Source organism: Amaranthus tricolor, chromosome 1, assembly GCF_026212465.1.
Source record: "Amaranthus tricolor cultivar Red isolate AtriRed21 chromosome 1, ASM2621246v1, whole genome shotgun sequence".
NCBI classification, from domain to species: Eukaryota; Viridiplantae; Streptophyta; class Magnoliopsida; order Caryophyllales; family Amaranthaceae; genus Amaranthus; species Amaranthus tricolor.
This window is the reverse complement of record NC_080047.1, coordinates 36,089,674-36,113,957: the sequence shown is the minus strand read 5'-3', so window position 1 is coordinate 36,113,957 and position 24,284 is coordinate 36,089,674. Positions and strand designations below refer to the sequence as shown.

Sequence of the window (24,284 nt, the reverse complement as noted above, 5' to 3'; positions counted from 1 at the left end):
GTACCTTTGGATGCCTTTGTTTCGCACATAATCAAAACACGAAAGGTGACAAGTTTGCTAGTAAGAGTAGGAAGTGTGTCTTTATCGGGTATCCATTTGGGCAAAAAGGTTGGAGATTGTATGATTTGGATACAAAGAAATTTTTTGTTTCTCGAGATGTTAAATTTATTGAAAATGTGTTTCCATTTGCTAGTCCCGATAATGTAAATATTGAGTCTAGTGATGATTACAATGGTGTCATCCATGAGGATTTTGCGGACATTGGTTTGTCTGATAATGAATGTGATGATGAGGTGCCTCATTATGATCAAGGGGGGGTAGATATGAGTCATAACCACAGGAACCAAGCCACCTTGCAGCAGTCCCCGCCCAGCTGCCAACCCACAAATGCTGCCTCTTGTAGCAGCTCTGACACAACTGTTGGGTTCAGCTCGCCACTCCAGCAGTCCTCGTCTAGCGATACTCTTGTTCAGCAGCCTCTTGCTGACCAAGAAGACCCTCAAGCATCCATCGAAAATATGGGCCGTGGATTTCGTAAAAAATATCCTTCTGTCAAGCTTCGCGACCATGTTACTCACACTGTTTTTGCTAATAGTCCATCTCTCCCGACTTCAGTTTCTGATCACCCTTCAGGTAATCCGTATCCTCTTGCACATTATATACATTGTGATAATTTTTCTGTACATTACCGAAAGTTTATTGCAGCAATAGTTAGTAACAATGATTCGAAGTCTTTTAAGGAGGCAATGAAATACAGCGGTTGGAGACAGTCCATGCAGGAAGAAATTCGAGCTCTTGAAAACAATGTTACATGGACCTTGGAGCCTCTTCCTCCGGGCAAAAGAGCTCTCGGTAGTCAGTGGGTTTACAAGACAAAATTTTTTTCCAATGGTGAAGTTGAAAGACTCAAATCTCGGTTGGTAGTTCTCGGGAATCATCAGCAAGCAGGTATTGATTACACTGAAACTTTTGCTCCAGTTGCTAAAATGACTACTGTTCGAACTTTTTTGGCAATTGTCGCTTCTAAGAATTGGGAACTTCACCAAATGGACGTTCACAATGCTTTTTTGCACGGTGATCTTGATGAAGAAGTCTATATGAAGTTGCCTCCCGGATTTGAGAGTTCTGATCCTACTCTAGTTTGCCGATTGAGAAAGTCGTTGTATGGCTTGAAACAGGCTCCCAGATGTTGGTTTGCAAAATTAGTCACGGCACTGAAAGAGTATGGTTTTCTTCAATCTTATTCAGATTATTCATTATTTACATATACTAAGACAGGTATACAGATTAATGTCTTAGTATACGTTGATGATCTTGTTATATCTAGGAATGATTCCGCTGCGTTGTGTACTTTCAAGTCTTATCTTAGTGATTGTTTCAAAATGAAGGACTTGGGTCCTTTGAAATACTTTCTGGGTATAGAGGTGGCCAGAAGTTCTGCAGGTCTGTTTTTGTGTCAACGAAAATATACTCTGGACATTATTTCTGAAGCAGGAATGTTAGGCGCTAAGCCGATTGGCTTTCCCATAGAGCAGAATCATAAGCTTGGATTAGCTAATGGCGAATTACTTCAAGATCCAGAGTCGTATCGGAGACTTATTGGTCGACTGATATACCTTTTAGTTTCCCGTCCGGATCTGGCATATTCTGTTCACATCTTGTCTCAGTTCATGCAGGAACCCAGAATTGAGCATTGGGAGGCGGCCTTACGGGTTGTTCGATATTTGAAAGGGACATCGGGACAAGGTATTCTTTTGAGTGCCGATTGTGACTTAACTTTACAGGGATGGTGTGATTCCGATTGGGCTGCCTGCCCCGTCACTCGACGTTCCCTTACAGTTTGGCTCGTGTTTCTTGGCCAATTTCCTGTGTCCTGGAAGACAAAGAAGCAGCATACTGTTTCACGGTCATCGGCTGAGGCCGAATACCGCTCTATGGCTGCCCTCACCTGTGAGTTAAAGTGGTTGAAAGGTTTGTTGTTAAGCTTGGGTGTGAACCATCCTAAAGCAATTCCATTGTTCTGTGATAGTCAATCCGCCTTACACATTGCAAAGAATCCAGTTTTTCATGAACGGACGAAGCACATCGAAGTCGACTGTCATTTTGTTCGAGATGCAATCAATGAGGGTTTAATATCTCCGTCTCATGTCTCTACATCTTCTCAACTGGCCGATATCTTTACTAAGGCTCTTGGTAAAATGCAATTTGATAAATTACTCTCCAAGTTGGGCATTCATGACCCTCATGCTCCAACTTGAGGGGGTATTACGGGAATATCATTGCAATATCCTTTGGAATATTGTTGATTGGGAAAATATATTTGTCTAGCAAATAAATCTTGGGTGTATATTCAATATTATGGCAATTAGTTGTAATTAGTAGCATTTTCCTTATTTAAGAAAATCATGTAACATTTATATGCCCTCACATGGTTAATTCAAGCAAGGCAAATTGTGGTCAATCTTTCAATATGTCAATGGTATTGCAATTACGTACTTCCTCTGCCCTATGAGATTGAATCGAAGAGAAAAAAGTAATTTTTATGGAAAGTATGAGAATTTGTGAAAATGTAATATTAAATGAAGAGAGATAATAAATTGTGTGGATGATATTAAAGGAAAGTTTAAAAATATGGTTGAGATTAAAACAAAGTGGTGAAATCCATTTTCAAATAAGAAATTGATGCAAGTTAAATGGGATAACCCAAAATAAAAATTAATACAAATTGAGTAGAATGGAGGGAATATGTAAGTTATGATCTCAGCCAAGGGTAGATAATATACTAATGGTGATTGCAACTTTTTTATTTTAAATTTACATTATTAATTATTTTTTTTTCCCCGCCACTGATACCAACCCCAACATACTTAAAATAAGGTTGAGTAGGAAAGGGTTATGCAACTAAGTTTGCGTGGACTTTGTTGTCTTTTAGGTTGAATTTTTTTAACTGAGGTAGTTGAAATAATTTTTTTTGAGGTTATAATGTGTATTTCATGCTTTTCTTTCACCACGTGTGAAATAAATCGAGAAGGATCACGTTTGAAAAGTTTCCACTCTGCATATTAATTAGTAAAACACTCATGGCTATATTGTCGTGCTGTGAACAAGTGATATTTGGACTTCGGAGCTGTGTAGATGGCTTTTATGCGCCAATGTTTGAAAAGGATTGCTAAGCCTTTTAGACACTATCAATCTTTGGCGATGGGAAATGTGCATATTCCGACTGAGATGGTTGAGACAAAGGTGAAGACGCTTTAACCAAACTTAAAAAAGAGCATAAAATTTATCATAAATGACTTCTTTGAGATTTAAGGGGGTGAGGAAGATGGTTGTTCCCATGGAAGCAATTGAAATTCAGTTTAGTATAGCATTTGCAGCCGGCGCTTCAAAATGTTCAAGCTAGTAAAGTTACTCACTCACCTTGAGAATTGATGGTCTATATTTAAGCTAGTAACTAAAGAAAAACTTACGTAAACTAATATTTGAGAGGCCTATATTTTAGCGATTTTGTGCGGTTGCCGGTCAAGACACCTTACATGCTCTTAGAGTTGATAATGCCTTTTAATATTTAAAACCCCTAAAGAAGATTGATCTCAAGTGATTATTTAAGATAGGATTTAGATGACTAATGATGTTCTTGTTGATCATTTATTATGAAAAAAAAAAAGTAAAAAAAAATACAGTTATTACTTTTCTCATCTTGTTGAATGAATATTGCTAAAGCCTTATTTCCCAACAATTTAAGGTTGGCTTCATGAACCGGAACAAGTCCATGTGATTAATCGTTGCTAGCAAAGATAATTATTCAAGATATGCTTACTTTTATTTTTTCATAAACGTATGATTTTTTGTATGTTGTTTATTGTTACAAAAATGAATGTGTTCTCATTTTATACTTCCTTAGGTCCTCCTCTGTTGCTAGCAGAAGGTCTCATGTCAATGAGATTATTAATGCAAGTGAAAACCTAAAGGGAGGAGGGTCAACAAGAAGTGGAAACTTCACATTCTTAAGATTTTTTATTTCCTGAAATTTTTCAAGATTTTGCTGGACCAGAGTTGCCCATATTTTGAAGATAACTTGTGTGAGAAGAAATCAAAACTTTTGGTTTGATTTCCAACAATGATGCATAAATCTGGAAAAAAGTTGGTGACTTCTCCTCCAACTGGCTTCTCTTAGTTATGACCTATTCCTCTTACCCTTGAGTTTCAGGGACAGTTAAGACCTATGGCTTAAATCTTGAATTCTCACAGAAGGAACACCTTCCATTGGTCCATCTTTCCAAGTTGGTTGATCTGCACATTTTTGAACTGTTCTTTCTCCAGAGAAAAAGGGTATGACATAAAAAAAAAAGTTAAGATTTTTCGAGATTACTGGTATTATATACTTCCCTGTTTCGATTATGAGTATGTGGTGTGCTTGTATCCCTCAAAGTGACGAATTTAAACAATGGCGTCCTGTGCCAAAATTAGACTATATCTTATGATGACTGTGGTAGTATGTACTCTTATTTATAATATCACTTCCGGTAATATGAACCTATCTCAAAATTATGTCTATTTTGTTTTGATTGAATATTGTATTTTATTTACAAAATTTTCATACACGTTCAGCTGAGGAAGATGTTGATTATGAACCTGGTGTTGGTGCTGTCGGCGCATATCCTGGTGAAGACCATGGTCATGAAGGGGGTGAGGGATATGCTGGGGCCAACACTGATCCCACTCATATTGTTGATGGAGCCTTGCTATGCTTCAATGGAAAACATGTAAGTCCGCATAAATCTTTGGATTCCGAACTGTTATACGTTAGACATCTATGGTACTCATATATGGTGGTTGTCATTAGTCATGCTGTGTTAAATGGGATTTTCTCAGCTCTAGCAAATGAATCAAATGGGCTTGTGCTTGTATTTGTGTGTTTTTAAGGGAAAATTTTAACACTATTCCGCCATTGTTTGATACTACTTTGTCCCATATAATTTGAAGCAAAGAGAAAGTAGTTGTTTTCTAAGAAAAAAAGTAGATAATAGTAATAATTGAACAGAGAATGAATTGTGTGGTTGATATTAAAAGATGGTTAAAAGGTATGGATGAGAATAAAATAAAGTGGTGGGCCATAGTCCAAATAAAAATGATGCAAATTAAGTGGGACGGACTAAAATGGAAAATGCTGCAAACTAAATGGGACGGAGGGAGTATGTAGAAGTCAATTTGCTAGCTCCATTTGAGCGTATCACCTTAGTTTGAACCTTCATTTTTCATATTGCAGCTGTACAGCCAATGTGATGATTCTTGCAGGCTGACAGTGAGCGGAGAGCTGCATGTATCTAATGATCAGGTAGATGAGTTTTGCAGTGGGCCATGCCTCGAAGAAACGAACCTTGTACTAGACTGCATAGATGGGATTATGGAGCACTTTTTATTCTTTAACAAGGCCACCACTCAGGACATCAGGGACACAATTGTTGCTGGTTGTGGCGACGGCGATGAAAGAGGTATTAGTCATTTTGCTTAGTCTATTCAGCTGATTAACTAGATCAGTATCATTATGTAGACCGACATATTAGAGCACAAAATCAGGTTGAACCTATGTATGCCCCGACCAGGATAGTTTTTAGTGAGCTACTCCATTGTACGCTTTAAACTGTATCTTTTTCTGCATATGTACGTAATCTCTCGCATCTATTTCGTAGGTAACTTTGATGTAGCAGAGCATATCGAAGCTGATTATGGTAACGGAAGCATGGAACACAAAGCTACAATCTCTATACTGTCTGGCGTCGCTTTCTCAATCATAGGGCAAATGTTATTATCACTGTAAAACCAACGTAACTATTAAGAATCCGTATTTGTCTTTTCTTTTGAAACGTTGATTCGTGTCCAACTTCTGCTGTTAGGCGTACCGTCAATTTGACATTTGAATCTAGCTAACATGTATCATACTAGTAATATGTTACAACTAAATACGGAATTTTTCATTGAGCTGTATAATACACTACATTTATACTGAAATTCATATCGGAATGTTCATTGCCTTTATCAGTTGAAACATATTTCTGTAGAACTCTTCTTAATTTCGACATAATGCATTTTATTTCATCGCTGCAAACGATAACTTAGCCTGCTTGAAAAACAGGTTATCTAATTATTTCGAACAATCGGAATGTAAAAGTTTTGTAACATCTGATTAAATTAAAGCTAGAAGTAAATGTGTTCTTATGGATGACATCTAGAAAGCTAACATCCATGAGTTTGTAAACTTAGTTTAAAGTTCATCCTTGGTGGAGTACTCATTAGGATTGTTGGAAGAGTTCTTGATTGGATATGAAGCTTCCATTGCAATTCCACATAATCCTTCTTTGTCAGAGATGTCGCGCTTCATCCTTATATAACCCTTCTCTCCCCAACCTTCTCCCCATGAGTTCTTCACTATCCAGTATTTGGTTCCATCAACTGTTGTTCCATAGCCTACTACCACAACACCATGATCTAATTCTGTTCCACATTTTCCATCGAACACTCCCTGTTTTTTAGACAATAATGGTAAGTAGATTTCAAATACAATAAAAACGTTTTATTATCTCTAACACTATTAAGTGGTTTCTACTTGAGATCAAATGTAACTAGAGGTTGTTCATTCGGGTTATTGGGTTGATTTCGAGTTAGGTGTTTCGGGTCGGTTTGAAATTGGATTTTGTGTCCATTTTGTTATTTACATAATTATAAATCATTTTTTGAAGTTTTGTCAAATCGGGTTCGGTTATAAAGTCTGAAAAATTTCGGATCATCGGGTGTGTTTTGAGCACCTCTAAATGTAACATATTTTTCATAAAAGTATTTCTGGTTCAATTAGTTGCTAAACTTGCATAGTCACGATTACTCATCAATAATATTGCTTAATCTTTAATTATAATAAAAATATAATCAAGTGGATTCTTGTTTGATTCACCTAATGCGTAAGTTCATAAAATGAACATTTTGTATTTATTTATTATACGCAACTAAAGATATCAAGGATGAAAAAAGTGCATATGATAGCGTGAAAACAAGAAGTAAAGCAATTAATTTAACCTCTGAATAGAATTGCAAATCATCACCACCAGCATCAATGGCCACGGACACAGGTTGGTTGGCAACAGCTTTAAGCAAAGCGCCTTCATTATTCTCAGGCACATCTTCATGCCCATCTATAGATACCTTTGGATTGTTCATCTACATTGACATTATTTAGCATTAATTATGTATTTTACGATCAATAATTCGAGTTCATAAGTTATAAAGTGATCATTTTATACCTTTAATTTGTCGCATCTTCCATCTTCAGCTCGGTAAGGGTAGTTTTCTTCAGTGGTAAGACCGCCTTTTTGCTTAATAAAGTCGAACGCCAAATCCATCAGACCACCATTGCATCCTTGGTTCTGTGAGGTATCACAGTCGACAAGCTCTTGTTCGGACAATGACACCAACTTCCCTGTTTTTATTTGGTTTATACCTTCAACTGATCCGACCGTTGAAAATGCCCAACAACTTCCTGTAAAAATGCACAGTTAAAACATTTTCTTACATATAACTAAAACACAAATTCTCGTGAGAGACGGTCCCTTTGAGAGACCATGCTTAATTTGATCAGCCCATTATCATCTTTTAGTAATTAAGCTCTATCAGGCTGGGCATGAGAGACGTTTTTCAAAGAGACGGTCTCTCGGGAGATCGACTGTAACTAAAACTAATCTTATTCATACCGCATTGGCCTTGGTTCTTGATTGGAGTAACAGCGCCCTTCTTCCTCCAATCAATGGAAGGAGGAATATTATCGGCATTTGCATACATGAAACTTTCACTCGTCTTCTTGCCATTTAACATTCGATGATGGCGAGTCTTTGACCCCGCATAGTGAGTACGGAACTCTAAGTTTGTCATGTCAGCAAACTGGTTCAATTTAAGCTTGTAAGGCTTATCCATCTTATTAACTTGATGGACATGCTTTACATTCTCCTTAAAAACATTGAACCTCTTTTGCTTCTCATCTAGGCTTCTCGAGACAGTATATTGGCTACGCCACCGTTCATAGAGGTCCCATAAACTGTTTTCGGATTCTAGGTCCTTCTCGTTGAAATCGAACCCATCAGAGAGGCCGATCACCATTGCTAAGGCTAAGGACACAAGCAATATGCAGTTCTTCAAATCCATTTATGGCTTTTGATATGTTTGGGGTTTCTTTTTATTTGCTGTTGTGTTTCTTGAGATATGGTTAATGGTTTGGGCTGATCACTTCAAGAGAACAAAAGGGTATTTATACATGAATATTGGGGGAAAATGACAAACTAAAGGTGGGAAATTTTAAATTTGATGAGGGTGGCTAATGGGTAAACAAAACTAACAAGAGTTGCAAATTTGCAAATTGCGGTTGTATTTTTGATTACAAATTGTTGCGAGAGACAGTCTCTTTGGGAGATCTTCTCTAGTTGGACTGGTCCAGTAAGTAGACATTATGATGTAAGTAGACATTTAAAATATTGAAAGTATACATTAAGGATACGGTAAGTAAGCATCAAGTATAATGTAAATAGGAAAAATACGGTAAATAGACATTAATTTTTAATGGATTGGGCTTGAAATACGTCTCTAAGAAAGGTTCTCTCAAGGGACAAGCTGATTTCTGATTTCTGATTTTTGATTTCTGATTTATTGATGATTTTGGTTATGGCATGATACCATTGCATTCATAGCCATACATGTAACTCAACTTTTGATGTTAGTAAAGTATGCTAGAGCCGCAACGACCCATTTAATTGTTGATACTAAATGGTTATAATCGGAATAATTTTTGTGAAATATATCATGTCATTTCCATGATAAAGAAAAATTCATCTAAAAGTTCTTATTCATAATTTTATTACCGCTTATAATGTTTTGGAATGAATTTTATGAATAAAATAAGATGATTTAAATAGAATAAACATGAACATAACTTGTTAAGGGATTTTTCCAATTAGATTACAATACTATTAACATTTTCATCATTTATTACCGATTATCATAGTGGCCGTGAAAGTAGTTAGGCAATAACTTAGCTGTTAGGAAAAGCCAGAATGTGGGATTATGATGAATAGTTTTGCCTTGGTTTGTGTTTCAAATAACTGTAACCTTTTTAGCAACTGCAATTGGCCTTTTCCTTCTAATGAAATCCTATGGCATTGTTTGTATGATTTGCCAATGGTCCGTTTATCATTTATCATTATTATTAGAAGGATCACTAATTCTTTATGGATGTAGTTTTGTTGTGAGACAATTTCAATTGGATCATCTTAAACTATTTAAAAAACCAGTTTTCTATTTAAGTGTGAATTCAAACTCTATTGTGTTTTCACAAATTCTTGTGAGAGACAGTCTCTTTGATAGATCATCTCTAATTGGACCGGCCCATTATATATTTTTTAAAATATTGTAAATAGGTATGAAGAATGATGTAAGTAGTCATTTAAGATATTGAAAGTAGACATTAAGAATAAGGTTATTAAGCATTAAGGATAATGTAAGTAAGAATTAAGAATACGGTAAGTAGACACTAATCTTTAATAGGTTGGACTTAAGATACGTCTTTCAAAGAGACGGTCTCTCAAGAGACTAGCTGTTGTTTTTTTAATATTTTTTTACGAATGAGTTGCTTGTATTGGCCCGTCTCATGGTGAGATGGTTTCATACAAGACATAACACAAATTTTTGTATAAAATGATCTCACCATGAGACGTTTATATATATATGTTGAATAGTTCTATTTATACAATTATTAATACTTTAACTTCTTTGTTTTGAGGTTGTCTCAATCATACAAGAATAACGCAAAATAAAACGGATGGAAGGGGGAATTCATAAGAAGAGATTACATAGGAAATAATCAAATAATCTTTAATAGTTATGGTATGACGCCATTATGTTAAAGGCGGCAGTCATCTTGGATATTCTTTCAGAATTATGATAATGTTTTTGCTTTCGTCGGCGTGGAGTGACTAGTGAGCGTTCAAAGAATTGGTTAAAGTGTAGCGAAGGGATCAGGCGATAACTGAACTGTTTGGATGAGCCAGAATGCCGGATGACGATCAATATTTTTAGAGTGTGCCTTGGTTTGTGTAGCACATAACTAAGACCTCACACGATTCGATTTAATCTGATCTAACACTAAAGTTACTAAATTAGCCAGTTTGAAAATTCAAAATTTCTCATACCAAACAGAACCGTTTATACCTCCAGATTAAACCGGAATAAACCGTTCTATAATAGTCTGGTCTAATCTTATCTAGTTTGGTTTACGGTTTATTTGATTTGAAGTTTTGTTCTTTTTTTTAAATTATAGTAGAGTATTTGTTATGCAAATGTTCCACATCAAAAATCACTAAATATAATAATTCGTAATTAGTTAAATGTATCAACATAAGTCAACTATATATTACCATAAAAAACTACATTTCAAAATATCTAAACAGAAACCTATTTTCAAAAATAATAACACGGTTTTCAATCTTATTATGGTTTTCGATTTGGTATGTTCTAAAATTAAAAAAAGGGAGTCTAGGACCAAAACGAAAAACATAATTTTATTTAAAAAAATTGAACTAAATTGTTTAGACTAACCAAATCAATCACTAAAATTACAATTTTGTGTAAGTAGGCATTATGAATACGATAAATAGACATTAATCTTTAATGGGTTTGACTTGAGATATGTTTCTCAAAAAAAAGGGTTTCTCAAGAGACTAGCTGAATAAAGATACCATCAAAAAAAGAGTTAATAAAAGCTTTTATAATCTATTTTATGATTTTTCTCGTGTTTTGTGTTTTGTAGTTGTCGAATGTTATTTATCTTATGTAAAATTTAAAAAATCTATGTCATTCTTGAGACTTTTCAAGTAAATGATGCTTTTAAATATTCTTTTTAAATAAAATGCTTGCACATATTTTACTTTAATTAGAACTATTTTTGTGAGAGGCAATCTTTCGGTGAGACGGCTTCAAAAATAAAAATTCATATGTTGATTAATCCATATATAAAATGCATTAAATTGTGAAACCATCTCATACAAGAATTTGTGTTTACTTTACATATAAATAGTTCTTTTTCTGAGACCTTAGATATTTTATTTTGCCTGGCCCAAAGAAAGTCAAAATTGGGTTGCTAATTAACATAAAAAGGATCCTTTTGATATACTCCCTTTCAAGAGTTGAATAATTCTATATTTTAGTGTTTTTTGTTATTCACTGTTATTTGGTTTTGTTACAATCCTTCAATATAAAGGAAAAACAATATCTATATTTACTATATATCAATCCCTAAATTATCTCATATTTATTCAATTGTGCACTATATAAACAAGAATATGAATAATCATAAATACTTTGTAATATTCTCTTATTCTTTCCTACACTACCCCTCAAATTAGATTGTGGGATTTTAAACGCCCAACTTGCATAATGTATCCTGAAATGGTTCTTTCCCTACTGATTTGGTTATATATAACCAAGTTGCTCTTTAGATCAAACAAACAGGATGTGTATTATTTTTGCCTCTAGCTTTTCCTTTTATAAAGTGCCTATCAACTTCTACATGTTTGGTTCTATCATGCTGAATTAGATTCTCTGTCATACACTCATACTATTTTCTGCTTTATTGTCACAGTTATGCTCATAACTCTTGTCTTATTGAAACCCAAGTTTTGTGAGTAATTTCCTAATATATAGCACATTTGTGATCCCCTTTGCAATTCCTCGAAATTCAGCTTGAACATTGGATAATATAACCACCTTTTATTTCTTACTTTTTCTAAATACTAGATTTCCTCTACTAGGGTAAAGTACCCAAATGCTGATTTTCTTCTATCGCTATCGTAGGCCTACTTTGCATCTATATAGGCTTGAAGGCTTACGTGCCATTTTTCCGAAACATTATACCTTTCCCAAGTGTACCATATACCTTTGAGGTACTTAAGGATCCTGAGTGTTGCTTTCATATAATTAGCTTGTGGCCCCGCAATGAATAGTTTCCGCTCCTTTGACTTCTACGCATTCTCTATTTGTCGTGTGATTGAGTTTTCTTTTGGAAATTTAACGGATATGAGATCATTGGGGTCATATATCATAGTGTTAGTAGCCTGCAATAAAAAATCCATCTAGTATGTTTAGGTTTATGACCCTTATACCTTTGAGCGCCTTTTGTAGGATTTTAAAGAAAATAGGGTACTTGGATTTTGTAGGCTCATTTGAGTCATGGTTTCCTATCTTACCTTCTCTCTATTGGTATTACCTTCTTCCTTGCTCAAAGTCATGGTTACCATGACTTCTTCTTTCCTCCTTTCTTCTTGTGGGCATTCGATGCTAAAAACACTTAAGATCCACTTCCTCTTATTTGATCATCGTCCTCTTTTGGTCTTTTTGAACCATTATCCCAGCATCTCTCCCCTTTTATCATGCTTGGTTTTCTGGCCATCATTCGGAGTATCCAATAAGTTTGAAACAACAATCCTTGATGTGCCTACTTTCTCCACAGTGTGAACAATAGAGGTGAGATTTGTCCTCTTCTTTGCATCTGATTGGAGCTTTTTAACACCTTATTTTGTTGTCAAACCACTTCTTATTATCACTAAGGAGTCTAACTCTAATGATGGTTTTTTGGTGAGGATTTCTCGTAAGGAGATTTTCTATCTGATTGTGGCATAAGACTCTTTAACAAATGGTAAGGGTTTTTTTAATATGTCCTTTTGATCCTTATCAAATGTTTCATTTATGCATGCTAAGAATCAGTACATCTACCTTTGTGTGATTTCATTAAAAATGGTAATGTCATTGGGGTGTTTTACGGTGTTTGGAACTCTTTTGTCAATTTCTTTCCAAATTGCAATCGTTTTCCATAAAATACCTCGATAGAATAAGAATTTTGTTTCATGGCATCTTTCACCGGTAGAAAAAAAAGTATCTGTTGCGTGTCATTTGTTGCGGTTTTCATTAGACGCAGCAATAAATAGCAAAAAAAAAGAAAAAAAATATACTACAAATGCTACGGTTTTTTGTAGCCCGCAGCATATACTCAAACAAATGTTGCGGTTTTTCATAGCCCGGAGCATATATAATCTCAAATGTTGCGGTTGTTTTCAGCCCGCAGCAAATAACTTATAGCATTTTACTTCTGAAAATTTTAAAACCCGCGCATCAACGTTCATATACTGTTGTATTCTCCTTAAACCCACGACATTTGTTGTTCTTCAAGTTCTTCAATTTCTTTCTTCAAAAATTTCTTCAAAAGCCCACGACATTTGCTGTTCAATCTGTTCTTCGTGCTTCTTCTTCCTGCTTCTTGTCTTCAATCTCTTCAAGTTGTTCTGTGTTCTTCGTCATTTTGCTTAAACTCTGCTGCTACTACATTTGCTTCTTCCTGCTTCTTGTTCCTCATAAACCCACGACATAAGCTTTCTTCATTTGCTCTCTTCTTCATTTGCTCATAAACTCACGACATAATTAAGCACGACATTTGAAGGCCACAAATTTGCTTCCTCATATACTCTGTTCTTCATAAACCCACGAATTTCTTATTTAAGCTTTCAAAACCCACGAATTTTTCTTCATATACCCACGAATCTTCTCTTTTCAAGGTAATTTTCACGAATTAACGGTGTTTTTTTATGTTTATTTTTACTTATGTTTGGAAAAAATGGTTATGTGTAGTAATTTTGTTTTTCTTATTTCATTGTAGGTGACATTGTGATTGTTTTTCATCTACATACACAAGGTAATTTCTAGAGATGCTAATTTTTATTGTTTTTCATATTTCTAGGATTTTGGGAGTTTGACATTATTATTTATATTTTGTATAATGAGTTTGATATTTTTCATAGTTATATTATTAATTTTTTTAATTATTTTGATTTATGTGTATTTTGTTAAAAATGTGGTTTGTTGTTGTACATATGTTTTTAATTTTTAGAATTAGAATATACATATATTTAGGGTTAAATGATTTTATTTTATAATTTATATTTTGAATATGGTTTTTTTTATAATGTAGTGATTATATTGAAGTATGAAGTATAGAATATATGTTTGGTTATATAGAATTAGAATATGAAGTATGAAAGATGAAGTATACAATGTTAATTATTCTAAGTGATTTTATTTTAGAACACAATGTAGTGCTTATATTTTTAGGGTTAAATTTGTTTGGTATAAATAAGTATCTATGTGTATTAATTTTGTTTTGAATTAATTAATCACACTAATTAGGATGATAAAAGATCGTTCTTGGATGTATGGAAGCATTGATTCGTCATAATTTGTTGATGGCGTATTAGAATTTTGTAGTATTGTGGTTGGACATCAAGTTAGGACGGGGGGAGTTGGTTTTTATTGCCCATGTGTCACTTGTGGCAATGTATCAAAGGTAGATAGTGTTGATATCCTTAGGGAGCGCATACTTCAATGTGGGTTTAGGCCTCAATATCATGTTTGGGTTTGGCATGGTGAGGAGGGAGTTTACAAAGAGAAAAGTGTTGTTGAGGACGTCAATAATGTGGCTGATGTCAATGAGGATGTAGTAGATCATGTTGATGGGTATAAGACAGATGAAGAGAATGTTGATAAGGATGTGGATCATATTGATGAGATGATGGAGGGAGTCGTGGATGAGTAAGGAAAACGTCCTCGTGTTTTTGACTTGTTGACAGAGGCTTCTCAAAAGCCTTTGTATCCTGGATGTACAAAGTTCACCAAACTAATAGCAGTGTTGACAATTTTCAACATTAAGTCAAAGTTCAATTGAAGTGAAGCTAGTTTCACAATGTTATTAGAAGCGTTAGGTGAGATGCTTCCTGAGGGAAATGAACTTCCAAAGTCGACATATTATGCCAAAAAGCTCATATGTCCTTTCGGCTTAGAGTACTAGAAGATTCATGCGTATTTGAATGATTGTGTATTGTATCGAAATGAAAACAAGAACTTAGAAGAGTGTCCTAGGTGTGGCTTATCGCGCTACAAGAGTAAAGGGGCTCGGGATGCTAAAGGGCCCTCGGCTAAGGTATTGTGGTATCTTTCAATAATACTTAGATTCAAGCGCTTGTTTTCTATAAAGAAAGATGCGTTAAATTTGAGGTGGCATGCAGATAGGGTGAAGAAAGGTCACTTGCTCACACATCCATCTGATTCTCCGGAATGGAAGAGTATTGATAGGTTGCATAAGACTTTTGGGGATGAGGTTCGTAATTTAAGGCTCGGACTGTGTACGGATGGAATGAACCCATTCGGCAATCTTAGTTCTCAACATTGTCCTTGTCCGGTACTGTTAGTGATCTATAATTTGCCACCTTGGTTGTGTATGAAGCGTAAGTACATTATGCTTTCACTTCTTATCTCGAGTCCTAAACAACCTGACAATGACATAGATGTATATCTTGCACCTCTCGTTGATGATTTGAGAAAGATGTGGGATGAAGGCATTTTCGTGTTTGATGCATATGCTAATGAGGAGTTCACCTTGCGTACAATGCTTTTATTCACCGTTAATGATTTTCCGACATATGGAAACTTATCGGGGTATAAGAATGAAGGGAAGAAAGCATGCCCAGTATGTATCGATGACATGGAATCCACGTGGATTCCTAAGTGCAAACACGTATTCATGCACCATCGAAAGTTCCTCCCACGAGATCACCAATATCGTAAGAAGAAGAAGATGTTCAACGGGAGGTAGAGGACCATGTAGCTCGTCGACCGTTGACCGGTTGTGAGGTTTATGAACAGGTTAAGGGAGTTGCGACTGTATTTGGTAAAACAGGGCAAGTGTAAGGGGGTGAAGACCGATTATGTAAAAAAGAATCAATCTTTTGGAAGCTTCCATATTGGAGAGATCTATAGGTTAGGCATTGTCTTGACATTATGCATATAGAGAAAAATGTACGCGATGCCTTACTCGAGTATATATTATTGTGTTAAGTTATGATTTTATGGGTTTTAAGTTTTTTTGGCACTTTCGCGCATAAAGTAGCTCAAACTTGGTTTGTTTTGCACGAAACTAGACACACAACACTATGTGATATATATTATTGTGTTGAAGTGGTTAGAATTCAAAATAATAGTCATATGCTAGAAATTACGTGCTAAGTTGCGATTTTATGGGTTTTTAAGCTTTTTTGGCACTTTCGCGCATAAAGTAGCTCAAACTTGGTTTGTTTTGTACAAAACTTGGCACACAACACTATTTGGTATATATTATTGTGTTGAAGTGGTTAGAATTGAAAATAATAGTCATATGCTAGAAATTACGTGCTAAGTTGCGATTTTATGGGTTTTAAAGCTTTTTTGGCACTTTCGCACATAAAGTAGCTCAAACTTGGTTTGTTTTGCACGAAACTTGGCACACAACACTATTTGGTATATATTATTGTGTTGAAGTGGTTAGAATTGAAAATAATAGTCATATGCTAGAAATTTCGTGCTAAGTTGCGATTTTATGGGTTTTAAAGATTTTTTGGCACTCTCAACATCTATTTTCTCTTAGTGCTTTCGACAAGCGGATAATACCGTTGATTACGGCTACTACACTCTCAAATATATGGACGATATCTTACAATCCGTGAAGGAGGTTGGAGTCGAAAATATTGACGCCGTAAGTATTTGTTACGTTCTTAAATTATAATATTATATATTTACTATTGGTAAAATCTAAAGTTTATGTATCTTTTAATTTAATATTATATTATAGGTTTTATACGACATTCCAAAGGAAACACGCCCTTTGAGAGATTGAGAAATGCGCCAATTGAAAGACAAGATTGCCACGTATCTTGCTAATTTTTGTTCTTGGTAAATAATGTAATTAGTTTACATTTAGGACTTTAATTTGTTTGTGTACATATTATTATATATACGATCGAGAGTTTACAAAGAGATTATTGGTGATAATTGGTGATTATCATTGGAATATTGGACTAATCATTGTTCACATTGTACATTATTGGATTATTTATTAGTATTAAACGAAAAAGCAAAAAAAAAAAAAATAATATATATGTTGCGGGCCTCCATAAAACCGCAGCATATAGTGCAAAACTATATGCTGCGGTTTTGTGGAGGCCCGCAGCATATAGTCTTGCACTATATGCTGCGGTTTTAGGGAGGCCCGCAACATATGGTTGACTTTTCTGCTGCAGTTTTAAACCGCAGCATTTACAATAGGCCATCTGCTGCTATCACTAATGTTTGGGGCCAAAACCGCAGAATATTATGGCCAAAAAACCGCAGCAAATGAGGTTTTTTCCACTAGTGTTCATTGACTGTTAAATGATAGACTTGCAATATGTTGCCCAAAGTTGTATTATAGGGATTCAATCCCTGGCAATAGATCTTGAGCTGTCGGATAATCGAGAAAATAATTAACCAATTCGGTCTTAATGTGCTCATTGAGTACTTTGATGTTCATAATAGCGAACCAAGCAATAGCTGAGCAATGCTTTTTGAGTTTTTTTTCATTTAAAAATTATGACTTAATCTGTTTTTTGTTCGTTGTTACTAACAATGAAAAAAATTATTGAAAATTTTTTTGACTCTTAACATTTTCTTCTCTTGTTTATTGTTACTAACAACGAACAAAGTCCTAACCTTAGACTCGGACATGTAGACACTTATATTAAGAATTACTTTAAGATTAGACTAGACTTTTTTATTTTTAAAAAAAAAACTTATGATAAGATTCCCAATACTTAAAGCAAATTAGTTAAAATGCAAATTAATTAGTGATCATTATTACTTTATTACTTTTACTTGTTTGACCAGAAATTATTATAAAGTTCTATCAATTTTTATCTAACTCGATTAAAAGTAGTTAAATAAACATTGACCATTGATTATTAACTCTAAATATATGAAGCCATGTATTTATAAAATTTAATTTATTAAAATATATATCACTTTATTAGATTAACTAATAAGATGATTGAATATGAGTCAATTATACTTCTATCTTACAAATTTGTTCAGATTTACAGCAGTTCGATCTAAAATTCGTTCGAGTTAAGTCGGTTTTTGCCGGATTTAGGGCTGAAAAAAGTTTAGTCTAAACCGTAAATAAAAACCGGACCAAACTGGAATTTCAATATTTGGTCTGGTCTGGATTTTTGTCAAAATAAATTACGGTTTACGGTTTGGTCTCGGTATTTTATTTTTCAAATCAGACCTGACCGCAAACCGTACTATGGTCGAAAATCATAATTTATTTAAAACAAAATTAAGTTGTTACCTAGATATTTCACGATGTAGTTATATTTGTATAGTAATATATATTTAAATGATGTTGATGTTATCAACTAATTACAAATTATTATGTTTAGTAATTGTAGGTGCAAATTATTTGCATAAACACATGTATTAAGTTGGATAAAAATATAAAAATAAAAACCCGTAGACCAGACTGTTGTAAAACGGTTTGGTCTGGTCCTGTCTAAAAATTTTTTAGACCGAAATTTTTGGTTTAGTTTGATTTTAGTGTCAAACCAGACCAAATCGGACTGTGTTCACCCCTAGCTGGATCGAGTTCGGTTTCAAGCATGATTCGGGTCGGTCATCATGTACGGGTAATCTCCGTTAATGGTTATGCGTCGGTTACAACACGAATTCAGTTTTCTAATTTTCGGTCGTCAACGTGTTTGGGTACTACTTCGGTTCGAGTAATGTCGATTCGATAAACCTAAAATAGGAACATATTTTCGAGTCGATTTACTTTCAGATTCGATTCGGGTTATCGGGTCGTGTCACTTTTGAACAGCTCTATCTATGACGTTGATGTTGTTCGCCACTAACATGGGCTTTTATATATTTTTGACTTTTCTTATGTTTCTATTTTCTTTAATGAATATTTGCTAATAATTAATATTAGGCTGTGTTTGAAAATAAGTAATACGCTTTAAATTGTAGATTTTATTTATGAAATCATAAAGGAAAAATTTGAGAATGACAATGTTTAAGAAGTCATCTTAAAATTCTCAATTTTATCTACTTCTACAACAATAATGGAATCATCTAAATAGCTATAAAGATTCATGCTTATCTAAGTGGCATGAGGTGTGTAGTAACTTTATTGCTAATATTTGGTTGAGTTTAACAACTTAGTAGAAAAAGATAGCCAGGTTGAATACAATGCAAGATATACACGCAAAAACTGTTTTAAGAAAAGCTATTAAACACCTTACTAGTATACAAGGTCTTCAAAGACATTGTCAATGGACTACATTAGAGAAACTTCGTTTGCGGTTTTTGTCTTATACTTCCTCCGTTTCATTATACTTGCTACATTTGACTTTTTAGGCAATCCAATGTGCTATTTTGTTCATTTTATATGTTGACTTATGCACTTTTAAAAATTATAAAAAGTTAATATTATGAAAGTATACGATTAGACGATTCAAACAAGATCCCACTTGACTATATTTTTACTTACATATTAGCCACAATATACAAAATAAGCTTGAACGATGAATAGTGCCCAAAACGAAATGTTGCAAGTATTTCAGAACGAAGGAAATATGTATATATATATATATATATATATATATATATATATATATATATATATATATATATATATATATATATATATATATATATATATATATATATATATTTATATATATAAAAATATATATATATATATATATATATATATATATATATATATATATATATATATATTTATTTATTTATTTATTTATTAATTTATTTTGCTAGTGGATTCACGCTTTAAAAGTATATTATTTTGTCCGACATTTACTTGTTTCATTTCATATCAATATTGGATTTTGGGAAAGATTTTAGCTTTTACTATTTTCAGCCTGCAATAAAGTCTTTGTATCTTTGTTAGAGACTATCTTTGCTTTGTTTCAGCTTATTTGATCGAACCCAAATCAAATATTTTGCACATGCCCATAATCATCTATGTTAATATATAGCTTCAATTCACCTAGAATGAAGTTATAAATATAACCCAAATAATTGACTTCAAAAAATACTTTTAGATCAAATGGAATAGAAATTAATTACCTTTGGAATAACCGATAATTATATCAAATTATTAAATTAACTATTTCAAAAAAAAAAAAAAGGAATGCAAGTACATTCATAGCTCAAAACACAAACATAAAAAAGCAAAACTAACAATACAATCAATCATCAAAAAATAAAAGAATTAATGCAAATGGAGGGAATTAAGAGGGAGTTGATGATGATTTCACAAATTAGTCTCTCGATCGGTTGAGTACAAAAGTAAAACCACCCACAGAAAATAGGGAAGTGTTGGGATTAAGATCCCTGGATGGTGTGTTAGGAGAGGCACCCTCTAAGCCCTGACTGTCGTTAGTTGGAAAGAAACAATCATTGTTGTTAGGCCCAGGTGAGCCAATGTACACCTTACAGTCATCTTTGATGTTGTGGCGTGCCGGTATATTCCTTTCTAGATCAAACATGTAATAACCTTTTTTATCTGTTGGTTCTGATTCCGCTGAAAATACTGGCAGTGTTTCTTGTGTTATCCGCGGAGTAATGCAAGACACCCTTACATTTGCACCTGCATATAATATATGTGGAATATTTAGCGTTAGTTAAGTATGAGGAGCCAGGTCCGTGTTGCATATACACTTCTAGTTCAAAGGGTGTTAGAATATATAACATATTAATGGATTTCAATCATCAGCTTAACCCTTTGGTTGAGTTGGTTCCTTGACATGGTATCAAAGCCAGCGTGACAAGAGTTCATGGCTTGAAATCTCAACTCACCCTCATTTAAAGTGGAAGATTCAGCGCTAGGTATAAGGAGGAATATATCGCATCCACACTTCTAGCTCTCGTAAGAGAAGACGTCTTAGAGTATATAACATATTATAGGGTCTCAACCATCAGTTTAAGTTTTTGATCTACGATTCTACGATTTACGATCCAAAAACAAGCGAGCGAGTCGAATCGTAGGTTGTTAGAAACTTACAATTCTAATTAAAATAATATTTATAGAGGTAGAATCATAACACAATTCTACGATTCTATGACTTAACGATTCGATTCTACAAATTTAATCTTAATTTTCATTAATTTTTCTTATGTATCATCTTCATTTATTTTTCTTACGATTTAACAATCCATTATCATAATTAAAAAAATTCTTCATCAGTTTGAAGATTTAAATTAATTATTAAATATTTTTCTATTTTAATCTTGAAAAAAAAGTGAAAGAACTTTAATTAATAAACTTAAACTTTTGAGACGAATAATTATGACTAGATAGCAAATTTAATTTATTGTAGAATCTTATGATCCTACAATTCGATTCTAGCAATTTGATTCTACAGGTCTGAACGATTCCAAGTATAATCCCGATTCTAACAACTTTTCTTCCAGCCTAAAGAGTATTCGTGTGAGGAATAGTGTTAAAGTATATAACATATTATAGGTTGTCAACTATCAATAAGTTTTTGGTTGAATTGATTTCTTAACAAATGACAATTACGTACCTTCCAGCCCAGTCAGTTTGCCGTTCCACTTACAAAAGATCATGCCTTGAATCTTTTTAATCTTAGAATCTTCGGTCCCCAGACGACTTCCGGTAAGATGTCTTCAACTTTGATGTCATCTTGTGGTGAGAAGTCAGGGCCACCAATGTCAATCAATTCTGCTTGTTGTGGCATTTGTGCAACAGCACTAAACAAAAATACAACAACAATAACAATGGAAGTATTGTTATTAAAATCGCGATTCTAGTCTATGATTCTATGATTTACGATTTAAAAACAAACGAGCAATTCGAATCGTAGGTTGAATCGCAAGTTGATAGAATCTTACGATTCAAATTAAAATAGAATTTGTAGAGGTAGAATCATAACACGATTCTACGATTTTACGATTCGATTATACAAATTTATTCTTAATTTTTATTATTTTTTCTTAATGTACCATCTTTCATTAGTTTTTCTTACGTTTTAACAATCTATCATCATAATTTTTTAAAAATAAATTTCTTCACTAGTATGAAGATTGAAACTAATTATTAAATATCTTTCTATTTCATCTTAAAAATGATGTGAATAAAACTTTAATTAATAAAATTAAACTTTTGAGATGAATAATTAGGACCAGATAGCAAATTTAAGTTTATTGTAAAATCTTGCAATTCTACGATTCGGATTAACCAATTTGATTCCACAGATCTGAACAATTTTAAGTAGAATTCCAATTTTAACAACTTTGCATGGAACTCATGGTTGTAGTATATAGAAATGCATATGTAACTCTTGATTTTTATGGCGTATGGAAGCAAGTGCGATACTTGAATCATATCCATGTAATTACTTTCATTTGAACTCTTATAGACGCATTAAAGCGTCTAAAAACTCTTGTATTATTTTAGTCTGCTAAACTGTTTAAAAGCCTTAAAGACGCATAAATAGGTCAACAATCTTATTGTATTTGAACGCAAAAAAGTGTCTAAAAAACATTTTAGACGCATAAAAGCGTCTAAATTTTCTACACTATTTCAACACAAAAAACCGTCTAAACACCTTTTAGACATTTTCCTGCATCTAAAAACAAAAGCCTAAAAGTTGTTTTCATAAGGTGCGAAACACGATTTAGACACATTTAGGTGTCGATAAAATAAGACAATATAGAAACAATAACGCGTCTAAAATATAACGTCTAAAAAGATTTGTGACGGCAAGTTTTTTAGACGCTTTTCCAAGCGTGAATGTTTTAGACGGAAAAAGCCGTCGAAAAAATAGGTTTTTAAGCGTCTAAAAGCTCTGTGTTTTGTTGTTGTGTCCCCATAATTAGTAACCTATGATTAATAATTGGCAGATAATGCTCCATTAATAAACAAGTTACCTAAAAGTCAAAGATCATTTGTTTCTTTACTTGACCTTAGAAGGTCAAGTGTAGATTACTCAATATTATAGATTAGTAATCACAATCATTATTGTGTCATGTATCATAAGTCACTAAGGTCAATTTGAGATTATGTGGATGTTCATGATATGGTTATTGGCCTAAAAGAAAATACCCTCCATCCTATTTGTCCGTTAAATGGTTCCAAGCATAGAAGCTAAGTTATCCATCTCACTTTGATTTGACATGTCTATTTCATTGACAAGCTATTCAGTTTGTGATACATTTTGATCGTTTTACATTTAGTTCCCACGCTTTTTTCCCTTGTTTTATTTGATTCACGCCCTTTTGTATGATAGCATGTATGTTCCTTGTTTTTGTAGGTTTTTAAACTATTTTTGAACATTGGAGAATGCATAGTGCAAAGCTGAGGCAAAAAGGAAACTAGGACATGTAAGAAAGCATCTCCAAACCATGTAAGGAAAAATCATTAATGGGGTCCACTATTTCACTCACAAAGGCCGACAGAATTAGGTTTTGGTGAATCTTTTTGTTGGAGATCAAACTTGGGTCCATTATCTTTGAATAGGTTGATCACACGCCGAACTCTAAGTTGTAACAAAAGAATTGTGGCCCTTTATTCTGACAATGCGCAATCTATTGAGTTGAATATGCTGCATGTTAACTTTGCCCACCTGAACGTGCGCCATATTCAGAACCTTAGAAGTAGATTTCACCCAATTTTTAACACAACCATCATAGTGAGTTGGACGTGCATCATCTGTTCAACTTGAAGCTCTAAACATAATTCATGTTCAACCATTGAGGGAAGCAATTTTTGTACTTTTTCCTGAAATTTTATGATCTAGGGGGCAATTTTTGTACTTAAGGCTTGAATATTTAGACTCAAGAACAAAATCATGTGAACAAGAAGTACAACGAATTGTTCATCTACAAAGTGTTGTTAACTTACCTGATGCATTCAAATACTAAGAAAATTACAAAATCACATATACCAGCAGCAAATGCTCCTGCTCGAATAGAAATCCCTGATGAAAAGGCAAAAAATAATGAAATTTTTGTGCAAAGAAAGCGTGAAAGACCACGTGGTTCAAAAGATTTAAAACCAAGATAATTGAGAAAACAGGAAGGTACAACAAATGATACTCAAAATGAAAGTGAAGATAAAGGAGAAAATCAAGATAAAATCTCTGATAATGAAAAGGAACAAAAGGAAAATAATGAAACCTCAATAAATTATATTTTCTCTAAAAAACAATGAAATTGAAAAAAGGATCATTCCAAATTAATCTTTTGCTTATTCCATAGTTGTTGATATAATAAATGATGAAAATGATCTTAAGCCAACATCTATAAATGAATGCAGA

At 33.6% G+C, this 24,284-nt stretch overlaps 3 protein-coding genes across 3 annotated transcripts; 1 reads left to right on the top strand and 2 right to left on the bottom strand.

Moving 5' to 3' along the window:
- Positions 1-4,447: 4,447 nt before the first annotated feature.
- On the top strand, positions 4,448-5,821 carry LOC130810043 (uncharacterized). Its single transcript, XM_057675968.1, has 4 exons — positions 4,448-4,526; positions 4,612-4,766; positions 5,270-5,495; positions 5,694-5,821. The coding sequence occupies exons 1-4, from the start codon at positions 4,448-4,450 to the stop codon at positions 5,819-5,821; spliced, it is 588 nt and encodes a 195-aa protein (XP_057531951.1).
- Positions 5,822-6,265: 444 nt separating this feature from the next.
- Positions 6,266-8,190, bottom strand: LOC130821582 (vignain-like). The gene is made up of 4 exons (XM_057687373.1): positions 7,743-8,190; positions 7,296-7,531; positions 7,072-7,212; positions 6,266-6,523 (listed from the first exon to the last, which is right to left on the bottom strand). Exons 1-4 carry the CDS (start codon positions 8,188-8,190, stop codon positions 6,266-6,268), a joined length of 1,083 nt encoding a protein of 360 aa, XP_057543356.1.
- A 12,074-nt stretch (positions 8,191-20,264) lies between these two features.
- LOC130810034 (protein SEED AND ROOT HAIR PROTECTIVE PROTEIN-like) lies at positions 20,265-21,573 on the bottom strand. The gene is made up of 2 exons (XM_057675956.1): positions 21,531-21,573; positions 20,265-20,593 (listed from the first exon to the last, which is right to left on the bottom strand). The coding sequence occupies exons 1-2, from the start codon at positions 21,571-21,573 to the stop codon at positions 20,265-20,267; spliced, it is 372 nt and encodes a 123-aa protein (XP_057531939.1).
- Between the last annotated feature and the right edge of the window lie 2,711 nt (positions 21,574-24,284).

What these genes read in the sequence shown, in the direction of transcription:
- LOC130810043 (XM_057675968.1), top strand. Translation starts at nt 4,448, where the DNA reads ATGGCGTCCTGTGCCAAAATTAGACTATATCTTATGATGACTGTGGTA. An exon ending in TATTTATAATATCACTTCCG is followed by an intron (nt 4,527 to 4,611) that starts GTAATATGAACC and finishes ATACACGTTCAG; the next exon opens with CTGAGGAAGATGTTGATTAT. An exon ending in TGGCGACGGCGATGAAAGAG is followed by an intron (nt 5,496 to 5,693) that starts GTATTAGTCATT and finishes TCTATTTCGTAG; the next exon opens with GTAACTTTGATGTAGCAGAG.
- LOC130821582 (XM_057687373.1), bottom strand. Translation starts at nt 8,190, where the DNA reads ATGGATTTGAAGAACTGCATATTGCTTGTGTCCTTAGCCTTAGCAATG. An exon ending in CAAGAACCAAGGCCAATGCG is followed by an intron (nt 7,532 to 7,742) that starts GTATGAATAAGA and finishes GCATTTTTACAG; the next exon opens with GAAGTTGTTGGGCATTTTCA. An exon ending in GAAGATGCGACAAATTAAAG is followed by an intron (nt 7,213 to 7,295) that starts GTATAAAATGAT and finishes ATGTCAATGTAG; the next exon opens with ATGAACAATCCAAAGGTATC.
- LOC130810034 (XM_057675956.1), bottom strand. Translation starts at nt 21,573, where the DNA reads ATGATCTTTTGTAAGTGGAACGGCAAACTGACTGGGCTGGAAG. An exon ending in CAAACTGACTGGGCTGGAAG is followed by an intron (nt 20,594 to 21,530) that starts GTACGTAATTGT and finishes TATTATATGCAG; the next exon opens with GTGCAAATGTAAGGGTGTCT.